This window comes from Cupressus sempervirens, chromosome 9, assembly GCF_028749045.1.
Source record: "Cupressus sempervirens isolate cs-2001-9-10 chromosome 9, ASM2874904v1, whole genome shotgun sequence".
Lineage (NCBI taxonomy): Eukaryota > Viridiplantae > Streptophyta > Pinopsida > Cupressales > Cupressaceae > Cupressus > Cupressus sempervirens.
In genome coordinates, this window is record NC_143126.1 from 390,735,139 (window position 1) to 390,752,707 (window position 17,569).

Here is a 17,569-nt window from a genome sequence, read left to right on the forward strand (position 1 = left end):
CTCTTCCTTTCCTCAGTTCTATACCAAAGAAAATTTCTTTGGATTTTATCAATAGTATCTATAGATTTTATTAAAATTCTAGAAACACTCAAAGCATAAGTAGGGATGCTTTGGAGACAAGTTTTAAGGAGGGTAATTTTACTAGCTTGACTCAAAAGGTCACCCTTCCAACCCACTAGTTTCTTATTGAACTTCTTAATGAGATATTCCCAAAAAGGATTTGGAGCTTTAGGTCCCAAAGGGAGACCCAAGTAAATACAAGGAAAAGATCCTATTGAACACTCTAGAATTTTAGCAATTTTGTTCTATCTTAGAGCAGGGGTATTGATAAAAAGCAAAGAGCTCTTATTCCACTTTATCAACTGACTTGAAGTAGAAGAGTACAAGCTAAGGGCTTTCTTGAGATTTCTAGCCTTCTTGACTTCAACTTTGCCCATGAAAATAGTGTCATCAACAAATTGACCATGAGAATAGATAATAGGCTGAGAAGAAGGCTACAAACCTTTAATATCCCCTTGCAAAACTAGTTTCCCAATATATCTCCCCAAACAATCAGCTATAATAGTAAATAGAATAGGGGATAAAGGGTCTCCTTATCTCAAACCCCTTGAGGGACTAATGAATTCAATAGAGCACCCATTCACTAGAACAACAATAGAAGTAGTAGAAATCAACTAAGAAATAGCCCTCACAATCCTTTGATTAAAGCCAAAAACCAATAAAATCTTAATAAGAAAAGCCCATTCCACTCTATCATAGGCTTTCACAATATCAACTTTCATGATAAACCCCTAATTGTTAGAACAAAGAATGAATATTCTCATGAGTAGAGATAACAAAGTTTAGAATTTGCCTACCTAGGACAAAACCATTTTGCTAAACAACAACAAGAGACAAAAGCACCAAAAGCATCTTAGATGTGAGGACTTTTGAGATAATCTTATAAAAATAATTACATAGACTAATAGGCCTGAATTGGTATGGAGAATCAAACCCAATATTTTTAGGAATAAGACATAGGAAGGTGGAATTGATCTCCTTTAGCATTCTTTTAACCCCAAAGAATTCTTTAACAACATCACATACATCTTCTCCAACTAGTTTCCATGCCTTCTAGAAAAAGAACATGGGAAAACCATATGGTCTTGGAGACTTATCCCCTTCTAAGGAGAAGATGACCTTTAAAATTTCTTCTTCCTTAGGAATGACAGCTAGCAATTTATTTTGTTCCTCAGTAATTAGAGAAGGAATCACCTTTGAAAGTTTAGCTTGATGAGTAGAATCAATGTTAGGGTTAGATGTCATCAAAGAAGAAAAAAAGGAGATCATCTCTTTCGAAATATCCTTTTCCTTAGTAATCTTCAAATTACCTTCTTAAGATATGAGATGAAAGTTTTAGCTCTATGTTTCAGAGTAGAAAGATGAAAAAACTCTGTATTCTTATCTCCTTCATTCAGCCAGATCAATTTGGATCTTTGCCTCCAATAAATTTCCTCTTTAGTAACAATGTCATGATACTCCACCAATTTTTCATTCTCTTCTCTAACAAGGTCAAGAGTGTAACCTTCCTTTTGAATCTTGCCCTGAATATTTTGCAGCTCTTCCTTAATACTTTCTTTACTCTCAAAAATATTACCAAAACATCTTTTATTCTAGATTTTAACCTCCTTTTAAAAATTTCTTAATTTTGAAGCCACTTCAAAAAGAGAAACTTTCCTTCAACATCTATGTTCTACCATTAGACCAATTTACTCTCAAACTGTGGTGTTGCGTCCACATTTTTTGAAACCTAAAAGGAATTTTTTTTTGATATTAACCTTTTAAGTAGAAAAAATCAAAGGGAAATGATCCAACCCAATTTTTTGTAATGCCTCTAGTTTGCATACAAACTATTTAGTCTAGTTAGGAGAAATAAGAGCTCTATCCAATTGAGCCTGAATACAATCATCACCTAGCCTCTTATTAATCTAGGTAAACCCAATTCCATGAAGATCTAGGTCCACTAAACCCTCCTTATTAATGAAATCCATTAGATCTAGTCTCTTATCTAGCTAGCTCACATTACCCCCCTTTTTTCATGGTCATAAAGAGGAACATTAAAATCCCCCATGAAGATCCATCTACCAAAGTAATCTTTACTCTTTATATGAGATAGAGTTTCCCATACCTTTTTCCTAGAGTTCTTTATATTTGGAGCATACATATTAACAATATACCATACATTATTTTGGTTAATGCTAGTAATTTTAACCGCCATGAAATGTTTACTAGCATTCAAAATAGTTCTTGAGTAGTGGGATTTCTTCCATAACATCCGAGTTCCCCCTAAAGCTCCTTCTAAACTACTTTCTTTTAAACAATAATCTTTAAAAGACTTTATTTGTTCAGCTCTCTCCTTCTCTATCTTTGTTTCTTACAGGAAAAGAAAATCCAACTTATGCTCCCTAACAAAATTCCTAACAATGTCAAGTTTATGACTACTATTCACTCCCGTAATATTCCAAGTAATAATTTTCATGTTTTTCTTTTAGGGGTAAAACCCAGAATAGTTGCCTGTCTTCCATTAGTAATATTCTGCAAACTTTCTAGTTCTCTAGTTTCCTAGAAGATTTCCTTCCAAGTTTCTCCAGAGTTCCAACATTTGGTTTTACCTTGACTTACTGCTCCAATTTACTACTATGAGTCTCTACCCCTTTAGGAACTATATTACTTTTATTTTCCATCTTTTTCCTTTGACTCGGTTTGTGTTTCAAATCCTTCCCTTCCAAATTCTTCTCCTCAATTTCAAAATCATTCCTAAAGGGAACAAATTCTTTGCACAAGGATGTCTCAAGAGGCTTAGGAATAACATTCTGGTTTTCAATAAACTGGATATTCTAAGATTCTTCTAGTATCATCGATCTACTTCTATCCATCAAAATTTCACCCTCTTCTATTTCCTCCATCTCAACTAGATCTTCCTAGTTTGTATCATTCTTATGATAAATGATTAATTTCTTTGTCATGTCCACCATATTCTCTATATTTCACTCAGGTGAGGTAGAGTCTACCATCACCCCAACCTCCTAATTTTCTCTACTCAATGTTTCCTTCAAGGTAGAATTTGGCATTATTCTAGTTTCCTGAAGTTCTAGATTTAGATTATCCCTCACACCCTTTGCATGAGTAACTTTGGATTTCCAAACTTTCTTCTAGGTTTTTACTTCTTTCTTTTAATCTTCCTTATTAGTCTTAGAATAGTTTTTTCCTTTGTTAGGAAAATTTTTCACCCTATGATTCTATTTTTTACAGGCAAAACCGGCATTTGAGAGATCTTCATATATAATTTCCTATATTCTTTTCCCAAGTTTTGAAACTAGTTCCACTTTTTCAGGGAGATGATTCAAATTTTCCACTTTCACATATAATCTTGCACTCTGAAGTTTAGATTTCGAAGCCGTTGCATGATCTAGTGCAATTAGTTCCCCAAAGGAACGAGCTATTCCCTTAAAGATATCTTCATGCAAAAATTCCAAAGGGAGGCTAGGAAGTCTAACCCATATCGGAGTAGTTAAGAAGAAGGCATTAGATAAATCCATATTTGGCTCCTATTTTTTAATAGTGAGAGTACTTTTTCCAAATGACTATGGACCTCCACAAAGAACCATATTCATATCTTCTTTGTAATTAAAAACAAATGAAAGGAATCCATTCAACATAGGAGCAATATCAACTTGACCATAGATAACCCATTTCTATTTAATCATATTTTTCAAAGTTTCTATATCTGGTCTAGCCCCCATGAATTTTCCCACAAGAGTAAATTCCATAGAAGATACAAAGAAATCCACGATTGGGTCCAGAATAAATATTTGAAATTCACCTTTCTCCCAGCAAGATTTCAATTTTAACCAATGGGAAAGATGATTTTCCACCAGGTTTCCTACCAAACAAGGAAGACCATGTCCTTTGATTGCCTAACCCTTTCCATGAACTTTTTGCTTTCCTCTTGTTATTGACCTCCACATTCTCCAAAGGATTCTTCTCATTCTCAAGTACCTGACCAAGCACGTGATTTGTAGTAAGAGAATCCAAAGAAAGGTCCCAAACCCCACAACTAATGGTACCAACATCCATAATTCTTGTAGAATTTTCCAGATTATCCTCATTTTAATCTTTTGTCCCACCAAGATTAGTACCTCTCGCAAGATTATCTCCTTCCAATGTCCCACCTAACAGAGAGCTAGCCAATTCAAAAACACTTAGAGTGCCAGCCATCATGTTATATTAATATGTTAGTGTCTATGATTTAGACTAAATTGGAAATATAGGATGTAGAACTTTCATTTGATGATTGATTATCAAACTTATGTTGAAATTATTATGCATGCATCTTGACTAGTTAACTTGAGTGTTTTTATGCATTATGCACCTGATTCTAATATTATTTTCCTCTTGATGATAATTGAATATTTTAAGTAATTTCATGATGGATAATCTAAAAAGATATTATGTGATGTGAGGCCCCACCTTGAGTTGTCAAAGCATTTGATACATTATATCTATGTTTTATGGATTGAAATTATATTGACAGGGATTGATAGTTTATGATGTGATACTTTTATATTATGATTGGTTAATTCTCTTATTATGACATTATCATCCATGCATCCCGATTTATTGATATATTTGATGATTATGATTATTTACATTGTACTTTTGATGATTATCTTTTGATGCTAAATTGTTCATGATTTCAATAAAGTTAATTAAATTTGGCATAATGTTTTGATGAATATTTTCTATATGGGATGATTCTAGAAATGATAAGTTAAGTTAATGTGACATGGTTATGATTTTGATGTGAGTCACTTATATTGTATATTGTATATTGATTTTTTTAAAAATTGAATTGATTTGGTTGGAATGTGATTTGAATTATGTTTTGAGTTTTGCATATTGTTTACTTACACACACACACACGCACATGCGCACGCGCGCACGCACACACACACACACACACACACACACACACACACACACACACACATTCTTGGGCAACTGATATTTGAGTTGAGATGTGTACGAAGTTCCATGTAATTAAAATTGGAGAACTAGAGCCAAACATTTGTAAAATAGTCAGCCAAGGTTTCATCTATTGAAGAGATAAGGCCTCATTTGTAACATTGTTTTAATCATAAATGTGTTGCTTGCATGTGTCTATGTACAAATGTTATTTGTTATTTATAAATGTTTAATTTCTAGGGGGACATGTCATGTGTGTGTTGTGATGTGTATTTGTGGCATCGCTTGATACATGTGATGTATATATGTGGAAATAACATGTTCACTTAGAAACATTTGAAGCCAACCCTAACCATAGTACCCTATTGGGATCTCCATGTGATCCACTTGGTTAGAAAGCCTTAGGTTGGGTCAAACCTCTTGGAACCCATATGTAAACTTGAGGTGAATTTTTGAGGGGTCACATGAGCACTTAGGATTTAGTTTGGACCACTCTTAGAAAGCCCACTCGGTATACCTATGGGTAAGAGTTATTTTCAACCTTAGGAAAACCTATAATTGACTTGGGAGGCCTTACAAAGGTTGGTTTTCCAAGATGGATGAAAATTAACTTATAGAAGCATGACCTTGGGTAGGCAACCTTCCATTTTTATGCAAGAGACCCTTTTCCATTTTCTAAAGCCACCTTTTTAGATGCCAAACATAGAACATGTAAGGGGTTGGAAAGAGGGACCAATGAGAACTCATAATTTCCCCAAGAGGGTTATGAGAAATGTGTAGAGACTTTTTAGTGGATTCTTCCAATGTTGGCTAAGTGTTCACCCACTCTCCAACTTTGGAGATAATCTAGGAGTTAGAGGCTTTTGGAGGTTTTGGAAGGAGGCTCTTCATCAACTTTCTTATGATAGCTTGGACCAAGGTTTGTCTCCTTCTCACCTTATGCATTTTATGTTTTTGTTAACAAATGGTATTGTAAGATGTTCTGAGAAGATGTATATGTTCAAAGATGTGTATGAGCTATCTTTTGTTATAGTACTTTTTTTCCCTTGTATCTTTGTGTTGTATATGGGAGTATCAAGGCTCATATTTTTCATACAAGGAGGTTGAGATGGCTTTTAGGGTGAAGGGAGTGACTCCATTAGAGTGTAGAATTTCTCCTTGACGAGGGGATGCAGCAAGGATGTTATGGGCTCCTTGTGCCACTTTGCAAATGAGTGACATAAGGGGAGTTATGGATAGAAAGCCTAATTGGGGTCATAAGGGTTTTGGGATATGTTATGAGATAGCATTGTGATATTGGTACCTTGTGAAAACACATTTCTTCTTCATATTTTATGGAATTCTCCTCAATGAGATGTCCATCTTTACTCCATATGTTGACCATTGAAGGTAATTGCGAAGCTTGGGAAAGAGAAAGGGTCTTATATGTTATACACTATTACAAATTTGAAAGCCCTTAGGTTTTGGTGATATGAGTGTGTAGCCTAGTTTGATATCTAGTTTTCATAGCTCAGGGGTGGCTTTGTAAAAGCCTAGGCTGGGAAGTGAGCTTTCCATAGCCATGTTATTTTGTTCTAGGTTCACTTTGTGGGATACTAAGCTCTGGGTAAATTAAAGAGTTAATATTATTTTTCAAGAAAGAGTTAAGGTGGCAAGAAAGCTTAGCCACCTTGTTATGTAGTGTGCATAGGAGAATCTCCCATTTCATTATACCTCCACCTAATTGCACTTTCAATTTCATGTTAATTGTTAAAAAGAAAGGTAGTTACAATTTATTATTTATGATGTTCAATATAAAAAAATAAAAATGTAAAGGTTGTAATTTGTATAAGAAAAGAATGTACAATAAGTGTTGAGTTATGTTACTAAAAGGGCATAAATAGTACTTGTTATCTAAGCCATAAATGTCCCACTATTTGAATAAAGGGAAAAGTTTATAGAGTGAATAAGGAAGTGAAATGTATCCCTTTTGTAGCATTTAAAGTTGTTGATAAAGTAACATAAAATATGAATGTTTAAATTGAGTACCTAAGCTCGTCTTAAAATGTATTTGAATTGAATAGTTATGACTTGGTAAATACAACCTATTAAACAGAAAATTTACATTTCAGTTTTCAAGTTAAGAGGAATAAAACTACAAACTACATATAATGACAACATTATAATTAAAAGTGAGGTTAAAATAATTAGAGCATTTATTCCTTTTAGTAGGTTGTTAAAAATCATAAAAAAAAGGGTGTAGTCAGGCACAAAAATAGGGCATGACATTAATTTTTTTTTTCTAACTCAATGTACTTGTTGTGCATGCTCACACATAATAACCAACATTCATGAAAAAATATTTTTTGAAAAAATTAATTTTAGATGTGCAAGATTTTAAATTTGACAATGATAGACTAATTCATATGGTGTGATATAATCCATGAATAATGTTAGAATATGTTGCCTACTCCAAACTAGCTTTATAAAATTGAAAAATTAAAATGATTTTGACCAAACACTTAATATAGTAATTTTAAATAATAAACTTATTATTGAAATTGATTTATATTAAAAAATAATCTAAATACTACAACAATATATATTAAATATTACAACAAAAATAGTTAAACACTACAACAATACACTTTTAATACTTAAAGTAATGTAAATTAAAATAATAAAAAATAATAGTAAAAAACTTGAACACTATGTTTCTAATATTTTAAGTAATGTAAATTAAAGTAATACAAGTTAATAATAATATAAATAAAAAAAATACTTAAGCACTACAACAATATGCTTCTAATAATTAAATAATGTAAATTAAAATAACAAAAAATAATACTTATCTCATGGAAGCTCAGGCTATTTTATATGCTGTGGAACAGTGTTGCTTGTGGGGATGGAGTAAGATTATTTGTGAGTCTGATTCCCAGGTGGTGGTGAACATGCTTTCTTCACAAGAGCTTGAGGATGTTAGTTGGCAGCTGGCCACTGTTGTTAAGCAGATTCTTTTCTTCTCTTCCTCTTTTCAGTTCATTAGGTTCAAGTATATTCTGCGAGAATGGAATAGACCTGCTGATTGTTTAGCCAAATGGGCTTCTAGTCATGATCCGGGTTGGAATATTAGGGATAGGGGGCAACTGTCCTTTGAGATGGTGCAAGAATTTGATGATCTTGTTGCTCAGGATCGAGCTCCTTGTTGAGCTCTCCTTGTTGTATTCCTTTTTGTCTTAATAAATTTTTACCCCTCTTTTTGCAAAAAAAAAAAAAAACAAAAAATAATACTTAAAAGCTGCACACACCATGCTTCTAATATTTAAAATAATACAAAACAAATTAATAATTAAACACTACAAAATACACTTCTTATGTATTTAGGGCAACTATAAAAAATAGTAGTTAGTAACTTGATTTCTTTCTTATTTAAAAATAGCTTGAGAACAAAGGTATATTTTGAAAACACATTCAATAGTAAAAAAAAAAGTGACATTTTCATATTATTTAATATAAAAGCACGGACAAGTCATATTTAGTTTTGTTGAAAGGGTTTATATCAAATTCAAAATTAGTTGATTTATTTGATATGAAAGTACAAACTATGTGTTGAAACATCTTCAAGTAAGAGTTAAGGACTAAAGGGTGTCAATTTTGCCAAAATTATATAGCAGCATGATCATATCCTTATAACTAATGATGTGGGGGCTTTGCACATGGGAATACTTGATTCCTTGGGAACTCACTAAGTATTATTTTACTACAATAATAAATAAATATTCCTTAATAAATAGGAGAATTACTTGTAACGATGTCAAGATGATAGTGAATGCAATACCAAACGAACATGTAGCTTACTCAATATGAAAACATGAGTCATGTATGAAAATGCCTAATGAGTAAAAACCATGAATTGAGGGGTATCCATTTCGCCAAAATTAATCTAGGCATTATCCTAGCCTCGTCACTTATGATGTGGGGGCCTTGCACTCAACAACACACATTATGGGTCAAAACCTCTTTGGACAATAGCCATAAACTAAGGGTCCATTTGGTTGCGGGAATAAGAATATGAGAGTAGAAATACATATTCTAGAATAGAAAATAAGAATATGTATTCCTATTCTTGTTTGGTTTAGTTAGAATTTGATGGGGAATTCATGGACCCAAAAATTTATAGTTTCTAAAATAAATAAAACTAGAATAGGAATACATATTCCAATTCCACCTATTTAGGTGAAATTGCAAATGCTCATTTTTGGGCCAAAATTGGAATACATAGTCCTATTCACAATCCGATTTGGTGCACCCAAACAAAGAATTTGAAATTTTAAGAATTTACATATATTTCACTCATATTCTTGCTGCCAAACGATAAGAGGTATGCATTTCACAATGGAATACTTTAGGATTATCCTAACCCAATCGCTTATGATGTGGGGGCCTTGCATTCGACAAGACATGAACCATGGATTGAAACATCTTTGTGGAATAACTATGGAGTAACTGGTATCCTTTTCACCAAAATTACTTGATGCATTATCCTAGCATGGATGCCTACAATGTGGGGGCTTGCACTCAGTAAGATGCGGGCCATAAGTCAAGACATCTTTGAGTAGTAAACATTAACTAAAGATTATTTATTTCACTGCCTCACCTTATCACTTATGATGTGAGGCTATTGCACTTAAGAAAACTTGATTTCTTGAGAATTCGTTTAAAATCATTTAACTTCCCTAATAGACTAAAGAACTTATTGACAAAAAAAAAAAAAAAAAAAGAATTATAATCACATCAAGATGACAATGAATGCCATATTTTGTATTCTTCGAAGTAGGGCTCGTCTTGTCGGCATAGAACCAAACGTCAATTTGTAGGAAACAAGAGCTTTTAAAAAATAATCTGGAATGTGGTGGCGCCGAGTAAGTCTTAAAGAAAAAACAAGGAAGAATATAGAAAGCTGGTCGTTTATTCTTTGGCGGTGTGCAATGAAAACAAAAGAGCCACGGAGGAGCGAAAGCCGTCAACTACTGAGATGGTCACACCAAACCAATGTCTTGTTTCACACTTCGCAACAAAAACAAGACGCCAACTCTTGTTGGAAACGTTGATTTATTGACTAATTATCATAACTCAGCCAAAAGTTGTGGTTTTTCCTCTGTGATTCCGACAAAAATGTCGAGAGCTGCCATGCTTCTTCCCCTGTCTTTGCCCTGGATGAATGTCGTCTCTGAGTATATCCTCTACGCTCCTTCCTTCTCTGGCGATCTCTCCACTGCACCACTTTGATGGTTTCATTAATTCTAAATCTACCCTCGGGATTTATAATAAGATCAGTACTCTGTTCTTCATTGGGCAGAAAGCATTTGGGGACTTACAATAAGATCATCACTCTGTTCTTCATTGTTCGGAGATCATTCAGAGATCAAGCATGCCAAGTATGGATCTTTATTCAGCTGCAACGCAGGGCATTGATCAGCATAATCTTCCCCTGAAGAGGCGCAAACGCTGTATAGAGGCGAAAGAGGATCATCAAACCATCTCTGCCACAAAGATCAAGAGAAAGAGGGTAGCGTTACCTATTGCTCCCAAGCTGCCCTCTTACTCCCCTGGCAAAAGGAGCTCCATTTACCGGGGAGTCAGCAGGTTTATTCTTGTTCTTGCTCTTCCTTTATTTGTTTGATGAACAGTTTCTTTTTATTAGTAAAATTATAAAGTTATGTTAAAAAAGGGTATTATAAAGTTATGTAGTAAAAAAAAGGTTGGGAGATACAGGATCACTTCGCTAAAGTCTATATGTTCTATTCATAGAAAAAAACAGTATAAGAAGCTCTAATGCTGCAAGAGCAGTGTCAGTCGGGTGAGGTGGATCATGGCGATCATCAGAACTCCATACATCAGCAAAATTCGGAGGTGGATCTAGAAGAAACCACCCATCATCATTATTTTTTCCTTTTTTCATCTTTGTTGAAATGACAAGCACCAGATGAAGAAATCTTTTATCATTGGTGGCACAAGGGCACCCAATAGCAAAAGTAGTAGAAGCAGTAGGAGCAGGAGTAAGGAATCAACTTAGAGTCATGCCACATAGGAGAGGCGGAGCAACCATTCCATCTTTGTTTAGATATTTTATAGTTTTGTGTTTCTCTATTTATTGACTCTTTTAACTCTAAATAATAGACTCTTTTAACTCTAGATATACTGATTGTTTACATATGATACCCACTTTCCAATATGGACATGAACTTTTCACAGTTCATATTGTAGCATATATATGATTGCTTTTGGTCTTGACTGCATATGTTTGTGATTAATGTTTTCATCACACTCAGTGAGCTTTCCTCCTTGATATTGAGTCACAGAGGATGATCGGAACACCGAAAATATTAAGCAACAATTAAAAAAGACTTAAAGAAATTTTATGGTTTTATCGAAGAATATATTTTTAATTGATATTTTCATTACATTCGGTTAATCTGACCCGATCTCAATAATTCATGTTATGAGCTTTCCACAATTCATGGAATCCACTGAGCCAATCCAATGTCAGAGAGATTACAGAACTTTGTTTCTTTTTGATGTTGGATTATATAATTTAGTGGGATCTAAAAGTAGTTCTTAAATATTATTTATTAAGGAAGAAATTAAGTTTAGAAAAATAAATTAATTTTGACTATTTAACACTTTTAGTCTTAGAATCAAGTCATAGTCTATGATGTTTAGGCTATTCTAAATAGAAACATCAATTAAGAACACATGAAATCAGAAATCAAAAGTAATCATACAGTCCATCGCTTGCACCCCTGATATTAGAATTACCAAATTTTGTATTCTAATTTGTCCCCGACTTTGTGTTGTATCACTGAAAGTGACCCACATATGAACTAAAAATATACAGAGTGAAAACCAAAAACGATCATACGCTAGAAACTGTCATACATAAGCACTGGATGGGTTTAAGTTGTTTATTAATGACTTCACTTGTGGATTTTCAGGCACAGATGGACAGGGCGATATGAAGCTCATCTGTGGGATAAGAGCTCTTGGAATGAATCCCAAAAGAAGAAAGGAAAACAAGGTATGCCCGTTAATGCCTCACTCTCATTGCAATTTGCTTTACAAGATATTTGATAAACCTTAAGAGGAAATATTCTGATTTGGGTTTTTCTGTGGGTTTGGTGTAAACGGAATTGCTATGGGAAATGATGACAGTTTATCTTGGTATGTATAAGTCAATCGTTTCTGACTTGGTTTTCAATTTATACAGTGGACTAACATTTGATTTTTAGAATTAAAGTATTCAATAGTCAAAACTTACTTTTCCTTAATATATAATATTTAAGCTCTGGTCTTAGACTAAGGGAAACTTGTTACTAATTTCAGGAGCTTATGATGAAGAGGAAGCTGCTGCAAGAGCATACGATCTGGCAGCCCTCAAATACTGGGGAGCTCCAGGAACTATCATTAACTTTCCTGTAAATCCCTCTCCTTCCATGTATGCTCATATGTGAAGAGTTTACAGGTTTCCACAATTAGTAAATAATTTTTCTAAGATCACTTTTGAAAGTCTTAAATATTTCAGATTGGAGATCACTAACCTTGATCAAAGATGATCACTTAAGATTTTCCTAGAGGTTTTTCCAGTCTTGGTCATATATTTACATGGTGAAATTATCACAACTCGACCTATGACATTCCTAGATTCCAAGATTTTTTGCGACATTTGACTATTGTTGACTTATCTTTATTGTTCCACCTTGAGTCGATATGCTTATATAATGATCATTTGCTTATGATCATCAGTGATTTAATAACATGAAGATGATATAATTCACTTTCCAGAGATTTAAAGGAACCATTTGAATTGGATTTTGTGATTGTTCAGCATGATAAGTAGATCTTATGTTTCTACAGATATCAGACTACGCTGATGATCTTGAAGCAATGGAGAGTGTTACAAAAGAGGAATATCTTGCATCTCTTCGGAGGTAATATTTTTGGGTCAGATTTAAACAATACAATCTGAGTTTTGACTTGTTTAGGTCTGAATTTGTCCTTCCTTCTTCAGTGGAACCCACCTAATAATGTGTTTCAGATTAACTGAGTAACCAAATTGAACTGGGAATACAAGCGGAATAGGTATATGTAAATTCTTAAAATTTTGAATTCTTCATTTGGATGCACCAAATCGAAATCGTAATACATATTCCAATTTTGGCCCAAAAATGAGGTTTTGCAATTCCACTCAAATAGGTGGAATTGGAATACGTATTCCTGTTCTAAATTTATTTATTTTAGAAAACATAAATTTTTGGGTCCATGAATTCCCCATCAAATTCTGGCTGAACCAAAAAAAGAATAGGAATACGTACCCCCATTTTCTATTCCAGAATAAGTATTCCTATTCTCCTATTCCTATTCCCCCAACCAAACAGAAGTGTGACACTTACGTTAAATCTGTTTTCTTTTGAAATGGAGGATATTATCTATCTTTTGTCAAATTTTTTTTGATACTGAGAATAAATGTTTATACAGTCGAATCTAAAAACTTTCAAGAAATCTGTTTCTAGTTAAAAGCCAATACAAAACTTGCAGGAAAAGCAGTGGTTTCTCCCGAGGGCTATCAAAATATCGTGGGGTTGCAAGGTATAAAATCATTTTTTCCCATAAAATGGTCCAAACTAGATCTTAAAAACTATTTAGTTGTGGCATTAATGGAAACATATATGCAAGCAGGCACCATCAGAATGGCAGGTGGGAGGCTAGAATTGGAAGGGTGTTTGGAAACAAGTATCTCTATCTTGGGACATATAGTGAGTTTCTTTCTTTCTTCTCTTAAACAATACATTCTAATCTTTGAATTATTTAGGTGAGTCATTTGAAATCATATTGAAGTTTGAATTTTTTTTACTTGTTACTTATATTTTGAATTGTTTGGGTGAGTCATTTGAAATCATATTGAAGTTCGGAAATTTTTGACTTGTTACTTACATTTCAACAAGGCCTGTCTATTAATAAGATTTCAAACGAACTATTTAAATAAGTCAACATATAAAGTACACATCATTAGAACGAAAACAATCTAATCTTTCTATTTATATTTGAGAGACCACCTTTAAACATCACACACTAAAACTCTTTTTCGGAACTCGCAGGCACGCAAGAAGAGGCGGCTGCAGCATACGACATAGCGGCCATAGAGTACAGAGGACTGAATGCTGTGACCAACTTTGATTTGAGCTGTTATCTGAGATGGTTGAGGCCATCACAAGACATGGCCACAAAGTCACCAAATGCTCCAAATATATTACCCAAATATATACAAGAATCCATACAATACAAGTCATGCAGTACAAGGCCTTCTCTATACAGCCCCCTCCCTCCTCATCCCTCTCCAAGTGTGAGTAAGAACATCATCCCACCAGTAGTTACCACAACAACATCTTCTTCTACAACTGCATTGAATCTGCTGCTGCAATCATCTGTATTCAAAAAGATGGTGGAGGAAACGGCTGTGGATATTTCTTCTAGTACAACCCGTGAATCAACAAATGATCATAACTGCAAATTGTTGTTGAATACTACTCAGCCAGAAGTTTCTGCTGAACCTGGCCCAAAACCATTTTCTTATGCTTTTGAGGACCCATTTTCTTTCATTGCCAATGCACACTTTGATCCTGATCAAACACGCACCTCCTTTGATCAAGAGTTGTCGTTTTAAGCGTTCTATCTTTAATGTACATTCAAATCATGCTGGCTGCTTTGGAATATTAAGAGCTCAATGTAAAAATGGATATGCATATTCTCCTACAATTGGAAAATATTTTGGAGCTATTTTGTTTATGGTCAAGTGACTTTTTAAGATTTTATTTTTAAACATGTATATATATATAAGTACATGGTTATTATTTGTTTATTTTACTGCTTTTAATTTTTTTTAGTAAATATTATTGTTTAGTTATTAGATTTAAAAAATGATAGGAGATTTCATATTTTGATGTTGTATGATGTCTTCCAACATAGTTATTATGTTTTTCTTTAATATTATCTTTTTATATCTTTTTTATGATTAAAATCTATCAATTACATTAAGTGCTAATATATATATATATATATATATATATATATATATATATATATATATATATATATATATATATAAAATGAGGTATATTATTCATTGAGCATAGGTCTAAATGTTGTGAATGTAAGTTGTTATTATGTCGACTATCAAAACCAACTTAACCATAGAAAAATTATCTTCCTTATTATGATGTCTCCTCTCAAAATATTGAAAAAAGGTTTTTATATATTATAAAAGAGGTACTAGGGAGAAAGTACTACTATTTTAAAAGATGAATGTATTATTTATATTAGTGGTAATATTTACTACTATTATTGGGGGCAAGGTGAATTTGTTATTAGATGAATACAACTTTTATCAACTTTATTAAACCTTAAACATGTGATGAATATTAATAGTAACCATAAAAAGATACACATACACAATAACACCAGATATGTTAACTAGGAAAATCCTTGATCCGAGGGAAAACCCTAGTGGGGATGGTACCCACAAAATGATGTACTAATATATAAGTTCCTTGTAAGAGGATGAACTTTGTTAAGAACCAATGAAAATTCAATACATATCATTTCCTATTAGGAGACTTTGAATCCATGTTAGGATATTCCAACCTTGTTAGGAGTTGTTCCAACTGTATTAGGAGTTGTAGAAGGCACATGTACCCACTGTCCAAACAACTTTAGGTGAAAGACCATCAATCTGATTGTCCAATTGGTTTCTATATTACTCTTTTCAGAGTAATAGAAATGCAATGGATTTTAGTAACTCAAACCCTTGATCTATCCTCTTACCATGCCTCTACCGCACCATGACACTTCTCATATCTTAGTACCAAATTTGCAAACTTGAATCACAATGATCCCTATGATCACTTACTCGCATTTACCAAATTCACATACCACATTCACAATTTTATTGCATCCATTACATTACACACTTCATCACAAGAAAAATAAATTTCTTTTATACTATGTCCTCAAACCAATTCATTGAATCAGCCTTGAGGCTTTTCAAAGTACAATTATAATAGGACCTCATTAAGATAACACAATACATTACATCTTTCCATAATTGTAACACATTGTTCTCTCATAATCTTTATAAGTTCTCACATGTATGACCTTAGACTTCATGCACTCTCTAATATCATCACTAGACTATCTTCTATCTTTTTCCAACTGCGCTTAATCATATTATATCAAGGTTATTAGGAGATATAATCCAATTACTAGAAACCACTTCTTAGGAACAATGCCTCCAAACTGTCTTTTGTAAATAATCAATTTTTTCTACTAGTCTTTGACTTTATGTACATGCTCTTAACTACTAAATCAAGATACACTGTAGAACACTTTGCCAACTGCACTTGACCTCATCTTCAATACTTGATCTATACGACCTTAATCCATGTCTACTACTCTACCAATCTTCACAACATGTTAAAATAAATGATAGACATAGTGATGAATGCAACACACAACCATGTTGTCAATCTCTCCAATGCTCTAGCAATACTAGGATACTCCCCCAAAGGAATATCATCAGCATTCATGCTAACAATCTCCCCATTTGGCATTGATGACAACATAGATGAAAAACATCTAAGCTCTAAGAATGCCAACCATATTTCTCTACTATTGTTGCCTCTCTTATCTTTTCAAATCATTTTCATTAATCAAATCTAAAATTATCATGGATAATTCTTCATTAGTGCTACTACTCCCCCATTTATATACTTTTCCTCCATCTTTTATGTTCAATTTTTCTCATGTACTCTCCCTATTGACATCAATATTTTCTTCATAACTTTCCCCCATTCTTAGGATATGTTTTTCATGTTCTTTTTGGCCCCCATTGAAATCAATAACAAATATATCATTTTGTCAATCTACTACTCAAATATCTTCAACCAACTCAAGTGTCCAAAGACACTGTTCAATGGTAGCTACCAAGAGTCCTTTATAATTCTATCTAGTCTTAGATACTCCCCCATAAAGGAAGCATAATCATTTAGTCTAGATAAAAAATAGTGCTCTATACCACATGACTAATGCAATCTCTACATCATCTACTCTGAAGTAGGCAGGGGCATAACCCCAAGCATACTTCTCAAATTCTCAAATGTATCCTTAGTCAAAGGCTTCATAAATATATCTCCAATCTACTGCTTTGTATTAACATAATCCAATTTGATTTTTATCTTTGCAAATTTCTCTCTCAAGACATGATACTTTATTGATATGTGCTTTATCTTAGAATGTAACACATGAATCTTAGACATACTCATTGTACTTGTGTTATCATAATGTATAATAATAGGTTCTGAAAAATGTATCCTAATATATTTCAACATCTATTTCATCCATATGAAGGTATGTGTAGAATCATGGTCAACCAAACTATGGCCTTAAGTGGCAGTGAAAAACCATCAAATCAAGGTTATGTTAACTTGACACGTAATTTTAAAGTAGTTATGGACTTTATATCAAAAAGTTTCAA

General features: G+C 33.2%; 1 protein-coding gene across 1 annotated transcript; it reads left to right on the plus strand.

Annotated features, from left to right (window-relative positions):
- The first annotated feature begins 10,423 nt into the window (after nt 1-10,423).
- LOC149538905 (AP2-like ethylene-responsive transcription factor At1g16060) lies at nt 10,424-14,704 on the plus strand. The gene is made up of 9 exons (XM_089802497.1): nt 10,424-10,629; nt 11,979-12,061; nt 12,196-12,204; nt 12,367-12,458; nt 12,898-12,971; nt 13,579-13,629; nt 13,720-13,796; nt 14,139-14,268; nt 14,356-14,704. The coding sequence occupies exons 1-9, from the start codon at nt 10,424-10,426 to the stop codon at nt 14,702-14,704; spliced, it is 1,071 nt and encodes a 356-aa protein (XP_089658623.1).
- The last annotated feature ends 2,865 nt before the right edge of the window (nt 14,705-17,569 follow it).

Bases quoted from the DNA above. Each gene is read 5' to 3' on its own strand.
- LOC149538905 (XM_089802497.1), top strand. From the start codon at position 10,424: ATGGATCTTTATTCAGCTGCAACGCAGGGCATTGATCAGCATAATCTT. The intron at 13,630-13,719 runs GTATAAAATCAT...ATATGCAAGCAG, and splicing joins AAATATCGTGGGGTTGCAAG to GCACCATCAGAATGGCAGGT. The intron at 13,797-14,138 runs GTGAGTTTCTTT...CGGAACTCGCAG, and splicing joins TCTCTATCTTGGGACATATA to GCACGCAAGAAGAGGCGGCT.